Below are 23,251 nucleotides of genomic sequence, written 5' to 3' on the forward strand. Positions count from 1 at the left end.
TAGTGCAGGCAAAGGCAAGGGAAGCTGAAGGGCCCCATTGACTCTCTATGACGGTCCCACCACTCTGCTTTTGACATTTGCCTCCCCTCATGTCTTGAGTCTTTCCACATAAGTTCCACCTCAGCACCACTCATGGTGGCAGCAGGAGACAGATTTGGGGCCCCCCTGAACTCCACACAACCCCAGCCTGGGGGTCACTGGGGATTTCATCAGTATCATTGGTGATCATCAGTATCATAGGTGAAGGGTCCAGAAGGTGAAGTCCCATCAGAAGCAGACAAGGGAGCCAGGGGTATTTTGCCTGGGGAAGAGGCCCTGGGGTGATTTTATCCTTCCTTACAACTAGGCAAAAGGGGATTGTAGGCAGGTAGGGTTTGGCCTCTTCTGCCAGGCAACAGTGACAGGACAAGAGGATATAATCTTGAACTGCATCAGGGAAGATTCAGGTTGAGTATTGGAAATAATTTATTCACAGAAAGGGTGATTAATGGGTGGAATGGGCTGCCTAGCGGGGTGGTGGAGTCACTGTCCCTAAAGGTTTTTAATGAAAGACTGGACGTGGCATTCAGTTTCCTGGTCTAGTCGACATGGGGATGTCTGGTCACAGTTTGGACTTGATGTCCTCACAGTGCTTTTCGAGCCGAATTGATTCTGTGATTCTGTGACTGGAAGTGCATGCCCATAAGACTCGGCGGCGGGTCCCCTGGCAGACCAGGGCTCCTCTGGCAGACCAGGGCTCCTCTGGCACAACGCGGATGCGGCGGCCTCGGGCCGGGATGCGGGGAACCACGGCTCCCTCTGGCGGGCCGGCGCGACGGGACTACATTTCCCGGCAGGCCTTGCGCCCATCCCGCCCCCAGGGCCCGGCAGCTCGGGCCCGGCGGTTCCGGCGCGCTGACCCGGCGGAGCTTTGCCGCGCTCCGGGGCAGCGGCGCCGCCGCTCGCACGTGGAGCCGCTACCATGGCGGCCGTGCGGGTGGAGGCGGTGTTGGCGGCCGCCGAGGAGCAGGAGGCGGAGAAGCGGCGGAGCATCACGGTGGAAAAGGAGCTGGAGTTGGAGTACGACCTGGGCAATTTGCTGGCCGTGGACCGCAACCCCCCTCCGGCGGCGGCTCTGCGCGGGGCCGGCCCGCGGCGGGAGGAGCTGCTGCGGGCGCTGGCCCGCGACAACACGCAGCTGCTCGTGTCCCGGCTCTGGGAGCTGCCGGCCGAGCGCGCCGGCGGTGCCGGGGGCCCGCTGGTGGCGCAGCTGCCCGAGCCCACGTTCCGCCTGCCGCGGGAGAAGCCGCCGCCGAAGCCGCGGCCGCCGACGCGCTGGGAGCAATTCGCGCGGCTGAAGGGCATCCGCCGCAAGAAGAAAACCTCGCTGGTGTGGGACGAGCAGGCCAAGGAGTGGCGGCGGCGCTGGGGCTACCGTCGGGCGGGCGGAGACCCGTCCCGGGCCTGGCTGGCGGAGGTGCCGGCGGGCGCCGACCCCGAGGAAGACCAGTTCGCTCGGCTGCGGCGGGAGAAGCGGGAGCGGGTGGCTCGGAACGAGCTGAACCGGCTGCGCAACCTGGCCCGAGCCCACCGCGCCGGCAGTGCCGTGCCCGCCGCGCCCCTGCACCCCACCGGCCACCAGGACCGCGACGAGCTGCGGCGGGTGGCCCGCGTGGCCCGCGTCTCCACCGCCTCGCTCGGCCGCTTCCAGCCGCGCCTGCCGAAGGAGTCGGCGGAGCCGCCCTCCCGCAGCGGCGGCAAGAAGCGCCGCTTCGAGCCCCTGCTGGGCAACTTGGCAGCCGAGCGCAGCCGGCAGCTGGAGCTGCTGCGGGACATGGGCAGCAAGAAGCCGGTGCTCGACATCACCCGCGCCGTCAACAAGCAGCTGCGGCAGGAGGAAGCCGAGGCGGCCGCTGCCAACAAGGGCAAGAAGCAGTCCAAGCGCGGCAAGCGCGGCCGGCGGCAGCAGCGGCCCGGGCGCAGCAGCAAGAAGAGCGGAGCCCGGCGGCCGAAGCCGCAGCAGCCGAAGACTGCGGGCGGTGGCAGCGGCGGCGGCCGGAGAAAGAAGGCGTGAGGGACAGTGTGCGGCACGGGCTGGGGATGCCCACCGAGGCGTGGGAAGGGACTGTCGCTGCCAGCCTCCTGCCCGGTGCTCTGTACACACACGTATCTGTCAATAAATGCGTTCTGACCTTTCTAAAACATCCCGCGTTTGGCTCTTAGCTGATAGAGAAGGAGGGCTGTGTTCTCCATCCAAGGAAAATTGGTGTCCTGTGAAGGGAGAAGGGTGCCCAGGTTCCCCCCAGGCTGGGAGTGTCACAGTGACTTGTTTCACAGGTAATGTTTCACAGTTGGCCTGCAGCATTTCTGCCAGGACAAAAGCTGAGCAAAGCTCTTTTCAGGTAGCTGGGACTGGACTGCAGACATGGCCGGGAGTTTTGATGGAGTAGCAGCCACAGGTCCAGTTAAGGATGTGTATGCTGCTCTCTGCCTTGGGCAAGTGGCCTGACGGTGGGGCTCTTGCTCTGTAAATCAGCTTCTGCGGCTCAGCTCTGTGGTATTCAGGTTCAGTTACACAAGAAACATGGAAACTTACTGTAAAATTTATTGCAGGGCCTAAGAAATTGTACAGATTTTCTGCAGCATTTTGTTGATGAAAAAAGGTCAAAGCTTTCTGAGTTCAGCAGAAAAATGTTTGTATTGTACGGGTTAAAACCTAAATTTCTCCCTGTAGTAACAGTAATCCATCATTTTATAGAAATAATCTTACAGTATTTACCTAGCACTTTGAGAAATTCTCTCTTACTTCTTCCCATTACTCTTGAACTTTGTAGTGTCACATGTACACTTGAAATGTGTGGCTTAGCTGCAGGGAAGATGCTGTTCCCTGGTAAGAAAGTTAGTAAAACAAGTTTCAGTAATCTCAATTAAATTGGGTTTTCAAACTTTGAGGTTTTTAGTGGTTACTGATATTGTAATGTATTGCAAGTTTTTGAAAAAGCTGGGTGACTTAAGCAGTTTTCTTCTTGTTCTGTAGCACTTCAGTTAGGATGGCAGCTTCAGTAAAAACCATCAGAAAGCAAACCCTTTGTGCTGGGCAGCTGCTGAAGGCAGAAGGGCTTTGTACACCTTGGAGCTTGGATAGCATTGATGGACTGGCCCCTGCCCAGCCTATGGGCCTTGCACAAGCTGTTCTTTGCCTCTCTAGTGCTTCTTGCCTGTGTGCTGAGCTGTCTGCAGCACTGTAGGCTGCTTTGGACCTGTCAGTGGCATGAGTGGTCTTGTGGGCACAACCCTCTGTTATCAACAGAGGGACATGCCAGACCTCGGATCTTCCAGGCATTTCCATAGGGCACACCTTGGCCATGCTCAGCCAGAGAGAAGGGCTCTTTTCCTGTACAAATACACTCCTGATGAGAGTTCTGTGCTGCTCACAAGGCTGCTGGTCAAGTTTCTCCACCAAAATCCCATGAAGTGTGTTCATCTCCAGCAGCAAAGGGGTCACCTGAGCAGAGGTGCAGGTGCTTCACTGGTGTTGCCACTTTCTGGCTCTCACAAGTGAATGAAGGTTTTGTAGCTTCATTTAGGGGCCTGAGCAGGCCACTAACCTGCTTTTCCAAGCTCAGCACCTTGCAAAATCCTAAGTTTTAGGCTCATCTGGTCTGTTCATAGAATCATTGAATGGTGTGGGTTGGAAGGGACCTTAAAGATCATCTAGTAAAACACAAAGAGTATGCAAAGGCAAAATACTTTTATCTGTTACATTAGAAAAATGATGCTTTTTTGTCAGAATCCAATGTTTCCTTTGCTCAGTGCTGGTATAGGACTCTGCTGGCAGCTAAGCAACCTAGCTTACAGCTTAAAAATTTGGTTACAAAATTTTGATCCATCCTGCACTGTAATTTACCATGATTTCACAGAATTACAGAATTGTCATGATTGGAAGGGACCTCTGGAGATCATCTTGCCCGAGGCCCCTGCCAAGGCGGGGTTGCCTAGAGCAGGTAACAAAGGAACATGTCCAGGTGGGATTTGAATGTCTCCAGAGAGGGAGACTGTCACAATACGACATGAAATTAATGACACTCACACTCAGATGTCCAAGGCAAAAAAGGGGCAGTTTATTTCTGAACTTCGATATTTATAGAACTTCAAGAGTGACTATGGATTGGAGGATGAAATTGCCACCTCTCCAACCACACTGGTCAAACCAACAGTCCATCAATTCTCTCCTCCTCCAGAAAGGAATGTAAAACAATATTTATTTACATGAGAAGTGCATGAGAAACTCCATTACAAAAATGTAAACATCAGAAGGCTTAGAAGAACTTAGAAGAACAGAGTGACAGGAGACTCCACGACCTCCCTTGGCAGCCTGTTCAGTGCTCTGCCATCCCCAGTGTGAAGAAATTCCTCATGCTGAGGTGCAGCTTCTTGTGTTTTAGGTTAGACCATTCTCCTTGTCCTGTCACTGGGCACAACTGAAGAGTCAGAAAAGTATTTCACCTAATTTCAGAACCATAGGGTTTTTTTTATTATTTTCACTTTGCAATTCCATTACTTTCAATATTTTTCTGTGACAAGAACACAACAAGCACTCAGTCCTAATTAGTTTTTTGTCGCTCTTCACTGTCATTCTGTGCTGTCTGTTTTAGCAAACAGATTTTGCTTGCCTTAAAACAGGCGTGAGTTGGGTGTTGTCAACGCTGACCTCAGGGCCGTAGGCTGGGGGTGCTGAATGCGGACACTTGTCCCCTGACCCTGCGAGTCCCTCTTCGGGACAGTCGTGTGCCGGCTGCGGAGCCGGGCAGCGGCGCTGTCCCGGGAGGAGGCGCTGCCGCCGGCCCGGCCCCGTCCCGGGCCCCGTTCCCGTCTGTCCCCAGATCCGGGCGATGGCGGCGGGGCGGGCGCGGGTGTCCCGCCTGCTGCGGCAGCTGGAGCGGGCGGCGTGAGTGCGGCGGGACGGGGCGCGGGGGTCCCTCGGGGGTCCCTCCCCGGTTCCTCCCGGGTCCCTCCCGGGGCCGGCGGCGGTCCGGGGCCGCGGCTGGGAAGCGAAAAGCGGCGGCCGCGCCGCCCCTGCGAACCCTCCCGTGCCCGCTCCCGCTGCACACCAGCGGGCTCAGCTGCCGGCCCTTGGAAGGGGTGCTTACAGGAGACTTCTAGGACGTAAAGCTGTGGTTTTCTGCTTTAGTTTTCCCCCTTTAACCATACCTTTTTTTAACATTTTAACTAGTTGCCGGTGCCCGAGCCACGGCCACACTTATTCCCAAGGTAAGACTTAATTTGTTTCTCCAGAATAATTCGGTAGGAGGCCATGGCCCTGCAGAGGGCTGTATGTATCCATGCAGCCTGGTCAGAGGGTGCAGGTAACAGCTGGGAAGGAACAATCTAAAGGAGAAGATAAATAACCTGTTATTTTGGAGCTGTACAGTGCTAGTGGTTATTGTTGGAGAGAGTCACTGCTCCCACATAAACCACAGTTACTGCCTCCTGTCCTCTCCCTCCCCATATTGTGGGGCCAGCCCTTTGACCTGAACTTTGCTCTGGCTGTCATCACCTGAACCATCTCAACTTTAGATCTGCTTTTAGATACACAAGCGTTGCACCAGAAAAGAAACAGGAAGCGATGTGGATAAAAAGTAGCCTTTCACAAAGGTGTGTGTTGGCCTAGAGAATAAAATCTCCACAGGTTTTTTATACAGTCAGTCCCAAGAACTCAGCTCGCTTAGGCCAGGATTGTGGACTGTGAGCAGGGGAGCTGCGCTGACTTACCCAGCTCACCCTAGGAGGAGCTTCTGTTTGCATGGGCTGTAGGGAGGCTAGGAGAATAATTATCTGTCAGTCTCCAGATTGTTGCTAAGTCTCCAGATCCATTAAATATCAGTGGTTTGAGCCATAATTTTGGTAATGTGTAACTCTAAGTAGCATGGTGTCACATGCTTAGAACACTTCCTAAAGAATTGACATTGTCATTTTACATATAGAAAAGCTATTTATATGTTCAGATAACTGTTTTGCCCAAGACCATCCATACAGCAAGACAATAGTGCAGCTGAGAAATAGAATTTCATTATTTTGCTTGTCTTCTTGATGACCTACTCAGTCAATTCAAACGAAGCTCTTGCTAAACTGAAGCCTGAGTGAAGAACCCTCTCTGAAAGTTTTAGGCAGCTATAGAGTCTATAGCGTAGCAAGATGGTATCAGTTCAGTAAATCTCTAAATAAAAGGAATTGATTGAACTGTGACTATAGCTGAAAAAAACTCCAAACTTCTTTGTGTTTCTTGACAGTGTTCAAGGAAATTGTACAATTTTTGAACTCAGTAAAATTCACTCTGAAAGTTAAGTTTGATTCAAGAATGTAACAGCAGGGTGTCTATTATACTATCAGAAAGCAAGAGAGTAAATGGTTTGGACATGTCCTTAGCCTGTCAAATTAATGACTGAAAGTACAGCAGACTCCAGCTCCAGGAGAGGTCAAACATGTACAGCCTGGCAAGAGGTGGCAATGAAAGAGCTGATAGCAGCTGGCCTGTGCTTGAATAGAAAGTACATAAAGGGTTTCAATACATCTATCTGTTACTGTTGTGGGTCAGTGCTTCAGTGCCCCCCAGCGTGTCTGTAAGCCTCATTATCATGGTTTCACTCATTGGATCGGAATCCAAATTGCGTATTTTCAATTAATATAGCAGACGTAAGGCATGAGTGCAGCGGGAAGAGCAGAGTGCTTTGCCTGGTGTTTTCTGGGAGAAGAATGGGCAATTTCAGTTCATGCAGTTTGCTTTGCTCTATGGCAAAATCTGAATATGCCAGAAATTGAGTTTTGTGACAATTCATGCAAAAATGACATGGCAGAGATAAGCTATGACTGAAATACTGTCCTTATAAATATCTTCTAATTAAAGTTAATATTAACACAGTGATTCTTATTTATTATTAGCAGTGCACGCAGTAATTTTCTAGCAAATAGTTCTGTTTCACCTGCACATTCAGGACTAGGTAGAAGTAAAAAGAAGTGTAAATAACACCCGTTAGTATTGCTCCCATGCATACATAAGGTGTTCTCTATCCAGGTGCATAAAGAGGACATCTCATGAATTTGTCTTAAACATTGTTCCAAAGGTTGTCATGTAGCCCCTAAGCATTTCTAGCACCTCTCAGCTTGTATGAGTGCTCTACACATACTCAGTCCTACTTTTTTGTGTGCTGTTCTGGTCTTTGTAGACTGCAGACAAACTCTCATGCAACCTTCCTGCTAATCGGTTCAGTTTTTATAAAAAATTCTTGAAAGAACTTCAAAATCTCACTTGTTTTGTTGAATTATATGAGTCAGATCAAGTACTCGGATTATTTAATCTCAAGAACAGCAAGGGAAGAAATGGGTAACTGTTATCCAGACAAGCTGAGATGACCTGTGGAAATATGTTAGTGATTCTAAAAACAAAGGAATTGTCAGCTCTAGAGCTGAGAAACAGATTGAAATAATTTATTTTTTCCTAATTCTACTGTTTTATTTCCATTCCAGTTCCTGAACGGCCCACCCTGGGGAATACAGACTATGCATTTGAGGTAGATTTAATAATAACATATGTTTCCTTTGAAAGTCATGCAGACAATACCTCTTGACAAATATGGCACTTAACAAATATTTACATTATCAAATATTCCTATTTCACTTTGAATGAGTCAGATGCCATTTCTGTTGAGAAAAAGAAATGTTCTTTTTTTTATAGATGGCCATTTCAAACATCCGATATGGAGAAGGAGTTACAAAAGAGATTGGCATGGTAAGCTGCTATGGTGCGAGTCCATCACTGGTAAAAAGTTATTTTCTGAAGGGCTGCCAGTGCTATCAATCCACTTAATAAAGGAAAGCTTATATATGGTGTGGTCCAATGTATCAGCACAAAAAGGTCAGAGAAAACTTGGTTGAAGAACAGGAGCCTGGAGCATCAGTGGTCCAGTGGTATATGAAATGCAGCTCAGGGGATAATTGGGTCATTGATACTTTGCTACAAGTATGCACCAATGTTTTTCTCTGACAGGATATTTAATTCAGAAAATTTTGAATCCTGCTGACTCACCAGGATTTTCTCAAGATTGTTTTCATCTTTCTAGAGCTCATTAACTCAATCAGAGACTTTCTATTAAATTAGCTCAATATTTATTCAGCTCTCAGCTTGCCCTGTGTAAATGTAGAATTTTTGTTTCAGAAGTGTGAGATGGTTCACCTGAGTACATTGTTCCAGTGTGCTTTTATCACTGCCTTTTTTCATTAATCATTTTTCTCCTTTTTGGCATTTCTAGCATTAATAGATCTCTTTTTTATTTGAAAATTTGTGAAGTAAGATTATAGTCAGACAGTAAATGAAATTAGACAGAAACTGTCTTTAAACAGCACTAGAATAATTTATATGTATTGTATAGCTATTGTGACAACTTAGCAAAAGTTAGGATGTAGCATTGTTTTTCTTCTTTTTGCAGCCTCATTTTGATTTTTCATTAATAAATAAATATCCAGTATTACATTTTCAGTATTTTAATGCTGTGCTTTGGTAGGCAGTTAATGAAGACAGTCTGTGAAAAGGCCTTTTTTATTCTCACAGGAACTTAGGAAAAATATTTTAAAAAATTTTTTTATATTTTACTGTAGTTTAAAGTGTTCCATATGGTTCAACAACTTTAGTTTTCTTCTATCTTAAGACTTCAATGATATAAATTTGGCAGCTTTAAATTTTATTCTGCTTCTGTATTCTACATGTATGTGGTTAATGCTCTTTTTCTGCAGCTGTTATGGTCTTAAAATTTTTGCAATAACCAACTGTTTTTAAGTCAGGAGTTTATTATTATAATACAATGGTTCAGTTGATTTGGATTAGTGTTTAAATATGATGTGTATGATTTTATACCAGCTGTTTGGTTTTTTGATTCATTATTGTAGGACCTGCAGAATCTTGGTGCTAGAAGAGTTTGTTTGATGACAGATAAAAACCTCTCCAAACTCCCTCCTGTAAATGCAGCGTTGGATTCCTTGGCAAAATATGGTATAAACTTTCAAATATATGATAATGTCCGTGTGGAGCCAACAGACCAAAGGTACAAATTCCTTCTGACAGGGCATTTCTCCAAGTAGTGCCTAGGCCTTTACAGGATTCCATATGGCTTTTTAAACACCTCCTTGTGACCTGCATGCTGGTCTTAATAGTTAGTTTCCCTTGGTACTAGTTTTATCCTGACTAATTGGAAAATCTTTCTTGTGTCCTAAGTTTCCTGGATGCCATCCAATTTGCTAAAAAGGGAGAGTTTGATGCCTATGTTGCCGTTGGAGGTGGGTCTGTAATGGACACCTGCAAAGCTGCCAACCTGTATGCAGCCAGCCCTTCATCAGAATTCCTGGATTATGTCAATGCTCCTATCGGGAAAGGGAAGCCTGTCACTGTGCCCCTCAAGCCACTTATTGCAGGTAAAGCATGAGGAGAGTGTGTGGAGAGTTGGGGCAAGGGGAGGGTGAGTTATTCTACACTCCCTGATATTTCTACTGAAATCAGTTTACTGTGGCTGTTTCAGCTTCCTTTGGGCTAACTTCTCCTCTTGTTGTATTCAGTAGTCATTTGCTGTTTAATTCAGTGGAGGTAAAATCAGAGGTTTTATCCTGACTTTGTCTTGTTTAGCTCAGCTAGACTCCTTTACTGAGAAAAGATATCAAAGTAGCAGTTTCCCTTTGATCTGTTGGCTTTGGATCAGGGATACCTCCAAGATTTCCCGGGCCCTGTATTTTGGGTGTGGTTTTATTCTTTGAATCGCATTATTATATATTGTTTTATTTTTTGAATTGCATTATTATTATATTGTGGTTTTATTCTTTGAATTGCATTATTATATATTTCTTATAATTTGTTGTTACCCCCATTCTTCCTTTTAAGTTCCTACTACATCTGGCACTGGAAGTGAAACCACTGGTGTTGCCATTTTTGACTTCAAAGAACTCAAAGTTAAAACCGGTGAGGTTTTGGTGCTTTGTTTTGGGGTTGTTTTGTTTGTTTTGAGGGGGTTTTTGTGTGTTACTCAAGACAATTGCTTTTCCCATGTCTTTGTTATTTCCCTGCCTTGAAAAGAAAGGATACTGCATGTCATTTCAGGTGTCTTTTTTTTTTGATTCAACAGCCACAGGCAAATTTTAAAAGCTTAAAGGTTTCCTCCTTGAATTAAATTTATATCATATTAACATAATGAAATACCTATGGAATACAGTGGATTATAGTTTGAAGGCAAAACAGGAAACTAAAATCTTTCAAGTCTTTAAATGGCAGAAAATGTTAATTGCAAAGGAAATTTCTACTTATATTCAGGGTCAACCAACTGTTCCTTATTTCCTCTGTATTTTTCTTTCTACTTTTAAGACTTCTGTTTCTTTGTTGTGTAATTGCAACCAAATGTTCCTTTTCCTGACTTTGGAAACCTCAGGCCTGGGATGCTGTGCAAGTGAGGGACACTGTCTTCCTTTGGCCTTTTCATCCCTGGCAAATAAAGATTAAGGCTAAAATGTCATCTTGAGCTTCACAGCTGTTTAGGGTTTTGCTTCTAAGCATGTGGATTTTATACACCACACAGTTTGCAGAACTTGAGACCCAGATGGGTGTGCTAAGGAGGTCTGACAATAGCTCAAGAGTTTTCTAGTCCATATGTAGTCAGTCAGTCAGTCAGTCTGTCTCTCTCAGAGCTACATCTTTGCGACATGGTTATTACAGATGCTGAAGACAGCAATTGCCAATAACGATTGATTGCAGGTACAAACCAGTTTTGCCTTCTGCCTGTCCACAGAAGATACAAATCTAAGAATACTGCAGATGCCACAGACATTTTGCAAGGCTGCTCAGGGAGAGTTGCAGACAGAGAGAGAACGTTGTCTGGTATAATCCACTTTAGGCAAAAGTCTCAAGTCATGTAACTCTTTTAGAGAGACTTCCTCATCAGTTTACATTTATAAATAATCTCAACCCTCCCCTCTCTCTTTGCTTTCATGTTCAGACTTTCAAATAAAACATCTTTAACTGATTTTCCTCCCTTTGCACATTGCAGGTATTGCTTCAAGAGCCATTAAGCCCACATTAGGCATCATTGATCCTTTGCACACACTGTCTATGCCTGAACGAATAGTGGCCAACAGTGGCTTTGATGTGCTTTGGTGAGCTTTCTGCATAGGCTGATACTTGAATTTATTTAAATGTTGTATTTTTACTATGGTGTTTGTAGAAAAATATATTTTGAGAGCACAAGAGGATGATCTTTTTTTCTCTGTTTGCTGTTCTTGTTTAGCTGAGCTCTGTCAGACTTTCCTCTTCCTTAGTTTCACTGCCTCCCTCAGAATGTATGGAAACAAATCCTGCATTTGCAGAAATTTGAATGTTTTTGCAGTGCACTGGAGAAATTGTTTGCTTCCAGAATAGCTGTTGTCAGGGAAGAGAGTCCAGGAGTCCCTTTTTAAGGGATCATGGAGATAGATGATTAATCACAATTGTAATAGCATTTATCATGAATCACAGACAGAGCAGGGAATAGAGAATAAGAATTTTCTAACAAAAGCCATGATGTGTCAATAAAAATTCTTTAAGCTTGTGAGATACTAGCAGGTCTTCACCCAGCTATGGTCATCTTCAGAACCAATCTCAGTTTGCTTTTTATTTCGCACAAAATTTTATTAATCTCAAACCAACAGCTTAACTGTACAAAATACATTGACATTTGTTTTTGGAGAGAGCCAGAGCTTCCTTTGCTTCTGGGTGCTATGTATATTAAAGTATTAGATATGTAATGAAACTGTGACTTCTCAAGCAGGGTGAAGGACCTTGGCCTGCAATGTCTGTAATGGAAAAAAGGCATTTGTTCATCAATGAAAATGGTTTGTCTGTAGTTTTGTTCATCTTAATAGAGCCATATAGGCAGTGCCCCTTTTTTATGTGGTCAGATTCATGAATGAGACTATTGGCAGTTCCACTTAGCTTAAATATCACCCATAATTTTTTTAAGGTCAGTACTTCTGAAAGAAAAGTACCCTATGAAGTTTCCAGTGCTAAAGTCTCTTATGGTTCCTGTCCTACAGAAAGGAAAAGCACTTATTGCAGATGCACAGCCCTCTTCAGTGCAAAACACTACAGGTACTGGTGCATCCAACCAGGCTTTCAGCAGGTGTGAGTTGATAGAAAGGGACTGCGTTTAGATTGCCTTCTCTCTGTGTGTGAGAGGAAGGGCTCTGGAGGTGCTGGCCCAGCATTTTTCCCCTGTCTGTGGGATTGTATTTCTTGTTTCAGCAACCACTGGACGCCAGAAATAAAAAAGAACCTGCATTCAGAGGACAGCAGGGCAGGAAAGGGAGCTCTCCCCGTTAAGTAATTGATTTCTCCATCTTTCTGTTAGCCATGCCCTGGAGTCGTACACTGCTCTCCCTTACAACCAGCGCAGCCCCTGCCCCTCCAACCCCATCGAGCGCCCAGCCTACCAAGGCAGCAACCCCGTCAGCGACGTCTGGGCTCTGCACGCTCTGAGAATTGTCGCTAAGTACCTGAAAAGGTAACACACTTAACAGCCATGCCCCCTGCAGGGTGCTCAGTACACAGTGCCCCAAAAGGGGTGCCTGCAAGAATGGAAATTTTAGGCTAGAATGAGGCAAGCTGCAACATTAAGCTTCTGTTTTCCACCCTAGATTTTTATTAAATAAAGCAAGATAGTTTTCAGATATAAATCAAAATTTCAGATAAAATTGGCATTAGTAGTTTGTCTTGAGGAGGTAGCTTTTTAATGCCTCTGTGAATCTATTCTTGAAGTCCTCAGTTAAAGGTATTTCAAGCTGCTCAGTTCATATGGGAGAAGCATTTACATATTTTTTCAAGAACCTCCTTTCTATGACAGTATAAGGGAAATATGTAACAAACTGAATAAAATGCTGCTGATGTTACTTCTGTGGCCTTCAGTGTAAATTATGATAGTTGCACATCCATCAAGAAGGTAATAACATGCACTTATGAATGTGCAAGAGTATGCATTTATTGCAAACCTGCTGATTCTTAGAAGGCCTTCAGTTTAGAATAGGTATTGCCTTATCTGGGAATTGGTGTTGATCTCTGTCAATAAAGTTTTAGCCTCTTTACAGCTTTTGCATACCATGTGCGCTTCTATTGAAGATCAGTGTGGAGTTTTTTTGAAAGAACTTTTCACAGTACCTAGTGAGTCCAAATAGTTGGTTTTTGTTCCTTTGGAATCTATTCATGAGACATTTTTCTCCTTACTGTCAAACTGCACAAGGATTCTGAGGCATAGGAAGGCAGGGAATACTGTCTTCTTCCCACACAAGTGGTGGGGTCTAGAGCACCACCTAATGAGATGGTGAGAAAGCTGGAGTGATCCTGGAGCCACACACGGAATTTACCAAAGATTCTAACTAGAATATTTTAATTCACCACTGAATTGAATATGGTTAAATCCACTCTATTTACTTGGTTTATGGAAAAGTGAAAGGAAGTTTGCCCTTCACTGAACCAGTATGATCTACATAAGTGATCCACATGCAGGTTTGTTCTTTTACCAAAGCGTGGCTTGATTCCATTTCCACCAATTTAATCTCAGCTTATCTTTTAGATTTTTTGTGTATCTGTCCATAAAGAAGCCCTCTCTCCTTTCTCCTTCCTGAATCACCAATCTCTTTGTGAATTCATTGGTACCATTTGCCTCCATGGTGCACAGAGCCATCAGAAACCCCGAAGACCGCGAAGCAAGAGCCAACATGCACCTGGCAAGTGCTTTTGCTGGTATTGGCTTTGGCAATGCTGGTGTCCATCTCTGGTGAGTACAGAAAAATAGTCACCCCATCTGAGGTCAGCTTAGAGCTAGTGCTTGTTTCAGATTGTCAAAGACATTGCTGCCCTTATTGCTGAATGCAGAGTAAGGGATTGTAGCCTGGCCTGTGATGCTGAAGGACCTGTGTTTTGTGACAAACTGAAGGGCTCTTGTCATTTATGTGTGTAAGGATTGTGTGTTCTTGGGTTGTGATACTCAAAACCAGTTGCGTGAAAATTACAAAACACAGCCTTCTTTACCTTTCTTGGTAGTAAAAACAAGAGTAAGAAACTTCAATGACATTTAAAATGTTAGATTCCATGCCAGCTGTTCTGCAGTGACACAGCAGTGATGTAATCTTGAGTTTTTCCTGAACTGATGCAATTATCTGTAAGTTTGTCTGTGGGATAGGCAATCAGCAGTCTGAAATGAGCTGTAATTAATATTGCAAGGCAATATAGTTTCATTTGGATGAAAATATCACAGAAGCAAAGCCTAGAAGTGAATTGTGAGCAGAAGTTATTAGCAGTCATTCTCTTCAGAGACCTTCCTTTCATTCCTTTTCTTTGAGCAAGTCTACTTTTATAATTATATCTTAAAATTAAAGTTTCTTTTTCTCAGACAGTGTGAACCCATAGGTATGCAGACTATGATATTTTTGGCATATTTACATTACTTTAGGAACTGAACATCTTTCAGTTCAGTCAGTGAAGTAATATAACTTCACCCTCACAAAGTAAGGAGGTACTGTTTTTTACAGCTAGGTCCCTGAGGTGCAGAGGGATGAGGGCTGTCTGTACCTAATATCCACATCATACCTGTCCATACCTTCTGAGTATCTGTACTGAAGAGACTTGCATACTGAAAACTGACCACAGAAGGGACTGAACACAAATTTTCCACATACTGGGAGAGCTGCCCTAACCACTCTCTCTCTCTGCTCTCTGTTCCAGCCATGGAATGTCTTACCCTATTTCTGGTTTGGTGAAAACTTACAAACCAAAGGATTATAATGTGGATCACTCTTTAGTGGTAAAACTTGTTTATTTTCGGGGTTTTAATATACATTTCAAATATCTGTTATCTGTCATTAATGAGCATTAAAGTCCATTGAAGTTAAAAGTGTATGTCCTGTTGATGTGTTTTATTCTTTTTTCTTTTTTTTTTTTTTTCCCAGCCTCATGGCCTTTCTGTGGTGCTAACATCCCCAGCAGTGTTTGCTTTCACAGCACAGATACATCCTGAAAGGCATTTAGAAGCTGCAGAGATTCTAGGTAGGAACCTCTGTGGGTACAGTTCTTGTGTACAAATGGGAGTCTTTCCAAAATGACATTTTGGGATTGAAAAACACTGTGTGCAAGCAATTGTCATTGGTTGTTGGGAGGGGTTTAAGTTTAGAAAAAAAGATTCTGGAATTCGATGTCATGCAAATTAGGTAGAATAATGCTGAATTTTGATATTGTATGATGTGATTAGAGGAGCAAGCTGGAGAAATCTGATCCTTGGCTAGAAAAGTGGGCAGCTGAAATTAACTGGAGGTCTGTTGCAAATCAAACAAGAGTAGCTGTGATTGTCACAACTCTTGTCACTTTATGAAGAGTGTTACCACAAAGTCAACCAGTACTTTTGTTAGCTAAAAGGAAGTATTTTCCCTAACTGTATTTTCCTTTTGTTAGCTAAAAGGAAGTATTTTCCCTATTTCCCTTCCCTGCTGTAGCAGTGATTTAGAACAGTGATATTTTGAATCACTCCTGCTATTTTTTCCATGGCACACAGCTGTGGGTTTTGGTCTTTCTAATGTAGGCCTAAGCTTGTTTGTAGGTGTTGGAATTTCTCAGTGGCTGATGCCAAGGAAACCTTTTCCTGGAGTAGCTCATCGGTGGACACATATGTAATGGCTAAAAAGAGACTAATGAACAAAATGTTCTTTTCTGCTTTTTAGCAGAATAAAAGTGAATGCTGCAAGCTGACAGCTCATTTAAAGTTTATTTTGTCATACAGTGCCATGTTATGTGTGCAGCCCATCACCAAAGGGTGTCCTAAGAGAAAGGATAGCTCTTTATTATACCTCCAGCATGACCGTGTGCAATAAACCAGCTTCCAGTGATGTAGTCTCAGAGCTGTTAGCAGTCTAGCTGTGACAGCATGGCTCTGCACTGAGCTGATTTATTTGTCTAAGGTCAGGGGCTTTGCCTGCACTGAGTTTTGTGTCGTGGCTACACTGCTGCTAATACCCATGCTGGCTAAGGAGCAGTCACAGCTACATGCACAGCAGTGCAGGGAGTGGAGAAAAAGTGGTTAGGTCAACTCTCCTGGTATTTGGAAAATTTGTGTTCAGTCCCTTGTATGGTCAGCCTTCTGTAAGCAAGTCACAGCAGTCCAGTCACATGTATGACTTGCTTGTGTAAGTAATCTCAAAGCATTGGAGATCTCAAGAAGAATGGGACTTTATTATATACATTTTATAGTATTATATATATAGTGTAAATATTTTATATATGCTATATTATTTTATAGTATTTTATAGAGGGTGTAAAACAACATGGTCAGAAAAACTACATTGAGTGAAAGTTCTGTGTGTTTCATAAACAGTCTGTGAGGTTGTTCAGGCTTCCTCTAAAGTATGCTGTCCTGCCTATGGTCAAAACCAAAACACAAACTTAGCTGGAGTCATATACTAAGCTAATAAATATCTGTGTTCCTACAGCAATTACCCACAACTAAAATTAGTTGAACAAAATGTGTCTGGATAGCTGGTCAGTACAGCATATCAGAAATTTTCAGCTCTGGCTCTTGTTTTAAAACAAGTGACTGAAAAGCTGTTCCCTTAGGATTTGTGGTATTAACTTCTGCCATAAATTCTGTCTCTAAAAGTTCAGTTAATTTTCTCAGTAGAAATTTTAACTATTGTGTGCCTTGTTGGAAAGGGGTTCTGCTGAAAATATGTCATGTGGGATTGAATTTATTAATTTCCATCTGGGGTGTTTACTTCTGAGTGCACTCCAGAAGCTAACTGACTACAGTAGCTGATTCAAATCTGTCATGTTGCCAAATGCAATGACTAAGAAGGTATTTTATGACATGAAGCAGATCACTAAATAGTTATGTTGTGTGTATGTACAGCTGTGAATTTGGGTACAGCCAGAAAAAGCCTAATACCTCCCTGGATGGATTCTTAAACAGTTGAAATAGGTGTGCATGTGGCCAGAGATTTTCTAAGAGCAATTAAAGACTGATGTATCTTTTAAGTTGAGCAAAAAGAAAGTACTAGAACTATAGTAATATTTTAAAACTGCCAACCACATTTACTGTCATATTTTATCCTCCTCCCTTTCCCTTTTACTTTACTATCTGAAGATAGTGTGTTTATGTCTTAGTTACCCCTCCACAGTAAAACCCAGGATAAACTCATGGCACAGCCCCAATATCACAAGACTTTGTACAAGACTCTCTCATACGTTATTTATCAGTTTTTCCCAGACATTATTTACTACATTACTGCCAACCTTACTACCTGAATATCTGAGCTCTTCAAGTGAGCTTGTAGGTCTCCTGTTCACTTAACTCCCTTTGAATGTTACACTGAGCTGTGTGAGGATCACAGAAGATATTTTTCCTATATATTGGAAGCTATGTATTGCTCTTACTCATCTCTCAGTGTGGCACTTGGACCTAACATAGTTCTGGTGTAACATCACTGGGGTTACACAGAGAACCAATTTAGCTCGGGTTACTTTGAAACTTGGGTCTCCTGTTTAGACATACTTTTACAATTACTTTTAAGTAAGTCCTGAACATTCATTGAAGAAGGGAACACGAGCTATTCTGTAAGAAATATTTGTAATCTTTCGTTTTGTATTGGTGTTTTCATTACTGTTCAGTAGATGTTTCAAAGAGAGCAGTTCCTCCTCTTCAGTTCTACAGTACCCTACACAAGTCAGCACATATTCAAACAGCAATAAATTTAGAATTTACTCAACGTGCTGAACACTGCCCTGCTGTCTCCTGCCTTTTTCAGCCCACATGCTGTAGTCCTCTCTGTCAATGTGTAATTGAACAGAACAGTCCTCTAGATGTCAGCAAACCCAAGGCCTTAAAATGAAGTTAGCATTTGGCACGCTGTCCATACAAATAAATACCACTGATGTTCATGCTTTAGCTGCTTTCCTCCCAGCAGTTAGTCAGACTAAAAAGTGCTTCTCCCTGTAAGCACAGAGGGAAAGGAAGTTAACCTCATGTGGCAGTTAGTCTTTCTGGCAGCAGTTAACGTGCCTCTGATCTTGTTTTATTTCACCTTTCACAAACCATTCCAACTATAAAACGAGGACTGATTCCTCTTTTTACTTTATGTTGCTTTTAGGGCAGTGGCTGTTATGTATGGATATGTATTCAGCTGATATTATGATTAAATTAAGTCCAGGACAGGCTTCCTCTGCTCTCTCCACCCTACAGTCAAGGCATTATGTCTTATTTTAGGAGCTGACATCCGCACTGCCAGAATCAAAGATGCTGGGCTTATTTTGGCAGACACACTCCGGAAATTCCTATTTGATCTGAATGTTGATGATGGCTTGGCTGCAATTGGTTATTCCAAAGCAGACATCCCTGCATTAGTCAAAGGCACTCTGCCTCAGGTAAGACAGAGAGCAAAACAGTTTTTCTTGTCAAATAAAACAGAACAGATTTTGGAAAAAAAACCAGAAGTGCTTCTTTTACAGCAAGTTTTATTTCTATTCCTGCATGAAAACTATTTAAATGGAGAAAATTATGGATAATCAACTGTATATTGTTTCACTCCACAGCTAAAGTTTTTCTTTTCAGTGGGATGGAGTGCATGCTGCAGTTTTCACATGGATACAGAAAAAAAGGGCTAAGTTTTTAGTTTGGTTTTTTTTTTTTAATGTTACAGTTTTTAAAAAGAGGATGTTTCTCATAGGCCTGTGATATTTGTAGTAGATACTTCTTTTTCATAACTACCTCTCTTAATTATGTGTGCAGGTGGTCTATAGATAAAGCCTTAATACCAAGTGCTATCTGGTAAGAATGATCAAACTCACTTTGCATTAAACTTTCCATATTGAGAAGTTGCATTTTTCTTCGCAGATGGCTTTTTTGTTCCATTGACCCCCATCAGAATTTGAAATAAGGTCCCCCGGGATGATATAGATTAAACTTGTAATACCCTTTGTTGTTTCAGTGCCCACAAAGACACTGCAAAAAGCAACACACCACTCTTAAAGCAAAATCCAGAGTCTTCTTTGTAAAAAGGCAGTTTGATTCATATGCTATGGACCTAGGATTTATTCCCACCAAGTCGCAAGGGAAACATATACTATGGAGAAAGTAAAAATTTTTTAGGCCAAAATGTTATTCACTTTTTACAGCAGATCCTGTATAGTTCTTCTCACTCATAAATCTCAGAGCATCTTAGAACAGTTACATTAACATTAAATATTAATATTTCTATTTTATACCTGAGCAAGTGACACAAAGGTGCAACTATTTAGGATCACACACAACAGAGCAGTGACAAAGTCAGGAAGAAAACTAAGGTCTCTGAGCACCCATGAAGTAGGTTATGCATGTGCATTGTTATGGGCATTTGGAGCGTTTGTTTTGATAAACATATTTCTTTAAAACAAACATTGAATGCAAGTTTTGGTTAGCTGGGGAAGGGTTCTTCACCAAAAGATGTAGAAGGGTTTTTCTGTCTCCTTATGGCATTGGTGATTCATTGTACTATGTAAAATGAGATGACCTAATAGTTTCTCAGCCCTTATTTTTTTGTATGAGATGTAACATGATGCAAATGTATCAGTGTTCCTTAACAATCTGTTAGTAACCACGGGTTAGTCCATACAGTTTCTTTTTTGGTATAATTTTTTTGCTTTTCATCTTGCAATAGGTTTTCCTGATGTGAATGGGCCATTGCTTTGTAATACAGCAATGGCCCATTCACATCAGGAAAACAATGTGGTGCAGTGGTGATAGCATTAAAAAATTTGCCAAGTATATTCCATGCCATGAAGTGCAGGCTGCAGGGAAAAGTGTAATCTGACTGCTGGAATTTGGGGTGGGAGCTCTGTTGGGACAGACATTGAAGTTAAAACAGAATTTTATTTCCCTTCCTAAGCGAGGCTGTTGAAATTGATCTTGTTGTTCTAGCAGCAGCTGTTCTAGCAAAGAAGATGCAGTCTCAAAGTTCAAGGTGGCTGGGTGGTGGTGTTTGAGAGGAGATGGGGGCACTGAAAATAAGAGATTGTGGAAGGGGTGTTCTCTGTCCACTCACCCCCTGCTGATGTCCCGGAGGCAGCTACAGTGGGGCTGAGCCAGTGATGAGTCCAGAGCTGCTGGGTTTGGCACAGGACCAGAATGCACTGAGTCAGACTGAGGGGGCCAGGGCCTCACAAATACCAGCAAGCTTGTGCAGAGGTAGTGATGGTGCCTCTGTGTCCAGGCATACGGGAGGAGCACCCGTTTGCAGCCTTCTGTCGATAGAGCTGGGAAATGCTCCAGTCTGTCAGGCTGTCAGGCTGGCTGTCTCCTGTCATCCAGTGTGATTTTACAGATAAATCCAGACATCTCAGTGCACAGAGCTGCAAAACTGGCTTTGGCCCAGATGGTCCTAATATGATGAATTTATGAATGCTTGAGCACTGTGTTGTTATATTTTGCATATTATGAGTCTGAAAAAAATAACACGCTATTGCCCTAGTGCTGTTTGAATTTTCCATTTGGTTTCAAAACTGCATAGAAGAATCTTAGTCTTCTCTTTGTTTGGATCTCTGTGTGTAGTAGCACTGGTGTCAGCAATGGGGAGAGAGGTATCTTTTGATTGCTACTTATGCACCAGTAAAGCTTCTTCTGCAGGTAGAATTATGCACACAGAGCTGCACTTTTCAGACTCCTCACAAGCTGTGCTAACCACGATTATGAGCTGTGAATACCTCACAGCTGACTTCTCACCACTGTTTCACGTTTATTTTGCAGTGTGGTGGCCTGGCTTGCGTGTGCCCACATCCATCCTGCCCACAGTCACATCCCACGGGCCGGGGGAAGCACGCGGCTGCACCCCTGTGCTGCGGCATCGCCCTGGGCATGGGGTGGGCTCTGCTCCCAGGGGCTCAGGCAGGGCACTGGGGAGCCCCTTCCCCTGCATCCCACTCCCTGCCTCAGGCAAGGACCTCAGCAAATGATATCCACTCTCCACATGTGAAAAAAGGGGGAACTGTAAAGCTGGAGGGCAGCATCTTCCACAAGGGAGATGTTGAAGCAGGTTGCACCAGAAGAAACTCTTTCTTGCCAAAACACACCTCATCTAAAGATAATGTGTTCCTAGTGTGGGCCTGGACTCTGTCTTTGCAGACATCTCTAACTCTCCCCAGTATTTCAGTAAAAGTTAAAATCATTGCTTGTTGAAAACATCAAAGTTCTAATCATAACCAGCATGAGCACACTGATGTTGGGCCCTTTCAGCTGAGTGTTCCTGCAGTAACTGGGTACCTACACTAATGCAGTTCCTCATCCTCAGTAGCATGGAGCTTTTCTGAATTGCAGCTCCTGCCCTTGTGGTTATTTTGTCAAGCAGAGCACTAAATCACATACCTGAGTTTCACTGCAGTCACTGGGGCTTTAGCACCTGAACATTCTGTTGAATCAGTGTCCAAATGAAGATCAACCACAATTCCTTTGTATTCTGACTCTGAGGTGTGGGGCTGTTTATTAAGCAGTTTCATACTTTTCCTTTGCTGTGTCTCTTTTTCAGAGTCTGACTTACAGGTGCTGTTTTTTCTCCCCATTTACAGCAGACCCTGGGCCTTGAGAGGTGTAGTATTTGAGAGTCTTGGTCCCTAAAACTCCAGCTCCTAGTTCAGTGCTGGCAAACTAATTTTAAAATCCATATTCTCAGGATAATGTCCCCCAGTGTACTGACATCTGCAATGGAGAAGGCCCCTGTTTGCTGTGCTTGACTCAAAAACTGAACATCATTCTGATCTTGCTTTTGTATATTTATTACAGGGAATTTTAGCTTATCTATGTTCTTGAAAGTACTATACTGTTGATGATGCTTCAATTTAATTACTTGAATACTTATTTTGCAAAACTTTGTTATTCTCTCTGAAGGATATTAGTGTACAGAGACACATAGCTCACCTACTGTTTGATTGTTTTTATTGGTATCCATTTATAATCCAGTTTTTCTTTCATCTTGCAGGAGAGAGTGACTAAACTATCTCCACGTCCCCAAACAGAAGAAGACTTATCTGCTCTCTTTGAGGCTTCCATGAAACTTTATTAGCTTAAACATGTTCTGGAAAGTGTGGTCTATTCTAACACAGAGGTAGTTTCTCATAGATACGGGACTGAATTTGTTCAGAGCATGGAAGAATTTGGGTAACTTTAACTTCTGTTCCATTGTACACTGCCAAAAGGTCACGTAATTCATCTTTAACTAAACACTGCTTTGAAGTGAGGACTTGACTGTGGTTTCTTTCTTGCTCAGTTGTCAGTGACATTGACTTGCATAACAGTTGGAGCACATTTCTTGCATTACTGAAGGCTGTTTTGTGCTTCAGAGGTGGTCAAAGGTGGAAAAATGTTCTAAGGGATATTTCAAGCCATTTTGAAAGTTATGCTTCTATTTAAATTATCCATATTTTGTTTTAAAAAGTCATGCTAGCTAAGAAATAATGAAGGTCATTTTTAATTAGGGAGGGGAAGTCCCCTGCAGAAAATGTCAGCTTACTGTATTCTGTTCTGCTTTATCATCTTTCTACCATCTGTCTTTGCTAAGAAGCCTGTTGAACTGGGGTGCTTTTTCATTGTTTGATTAGGGAAAATCTGCACCCTTCATAGCTGTCTGTAAAAGACTGCTTGGAAATTTGGTTTGGGTTAAAATTCTGACAGATAGTTTCATATATTTATCTTTCCTCTTATAATCTCTCTAATTGTCATATATTTATCTTTCCTTTTATGCTCTATATGAGGTGCTCACTAGAGGAGCAAAACCAGAGTAAAGCATGGTCACACACTCAACAGGAGCCATGTAATAGCAAGACAGCATCCATCATGGTCATTCTGTCTGTCTGGAGGCAACATCCCCCCTTTCTTGCTGTGTTCTGTGGAAGGAAGCTCTCAGCTGTATCTTGCTTTGCTGAGCATCAATTGCTCCTGCTGAGCTCCTGCAGGTGCTGTCCCTCAGAGTGCAGTCACCAGCTTGAGGAAGTGGCTGTGTGCTGTGGTTCAATATTAAAAAGAGGTGGTGAAGCATTTGGCTGCACAGTGCCCCACGGGGAGCACTGGTTAAATGTGGGAATGAGCATGCACCTCTGAGCAGTTAACCAGCTGGTTGGCTGTCAACTGAGAAAGGGAAGTGGGGCAGGGAGAAAGGAAACTAACATTTTAATATTATTTTCCTTTATTTAAAAAGTCCACGTGGTTGT

At 43.4% G+C, this 23,251-nt stretch overlaps 2 protein-coding genes across 2 annotated transcripts; both read left to right on the top strand.

The window, feature by feature from the left end:
- The first annotated feature begins 878 nt into the window (after positions 1-878).
- On the top strand, positions 879-2,183 carry RRS1 (ribosome biogenesis regulator 1 homolog). The gene has a single exon (XM_030232205.2). The coding sequence runs from the start codon at positions 962-964 to the stop codon at positions 2,051-2,053; it is 1,092 nt and encodes a 363-aa protein (XP_030088065.2). The 5' UTR covers positions 879-961; the 3' UTR covers positions 2,054-2,183.
- A 2,667-nt stretch (positions 2,184-4,850) lies between these two features.
- On the top strand, positions 4,851-22,282 carry ADHFE1 (alcohol dehydrogenase iron containing 1). Its single transcript, XM_009085688.4, has 14 exons — positions 4,851-4,927; positions 5,213-5,250; positions 7,504-7,547; positions 7,712-7,765; positions 8,920-9,074; positions 9,245-9,441; positions 9,902-9,979; positions 11,058-11,163; positions 12,393-12,545; positions 13,716-13,814; positions 14,762-14,840; positions 14,986-15,082; positions 18,285-18,442; positions 22,024-22,282. The coding sequence occupies exons 1-14, from the start codon at positions 4,872-4,874 to the stop codon at positions 22,105-22,107; spliced, it is 1,398 nt and encodes a 465-aa protein (XP_009083936.2). The 5' UTR covers positions 4,851-4,871; the 3' UTR covers positions 22,108-22,282.
- Positions 22,283-23,251: the final 969 nt, after the last annotated feature.

Source organism: Serinus canaria, chromosome 2 (genome assembly GCF_022539315.1).
Source record: "Serinus canaria isolate serCan28SL12 chromosome 2, serCan2020, whole genome shotgun sequence".
In the NCBI taxonomy this organism is placed as follows: Eukaryota; Metazoa; Chordata; class Aves; order Passeriformes; family Fringillidae; genus Serinus; species Serinus canaria.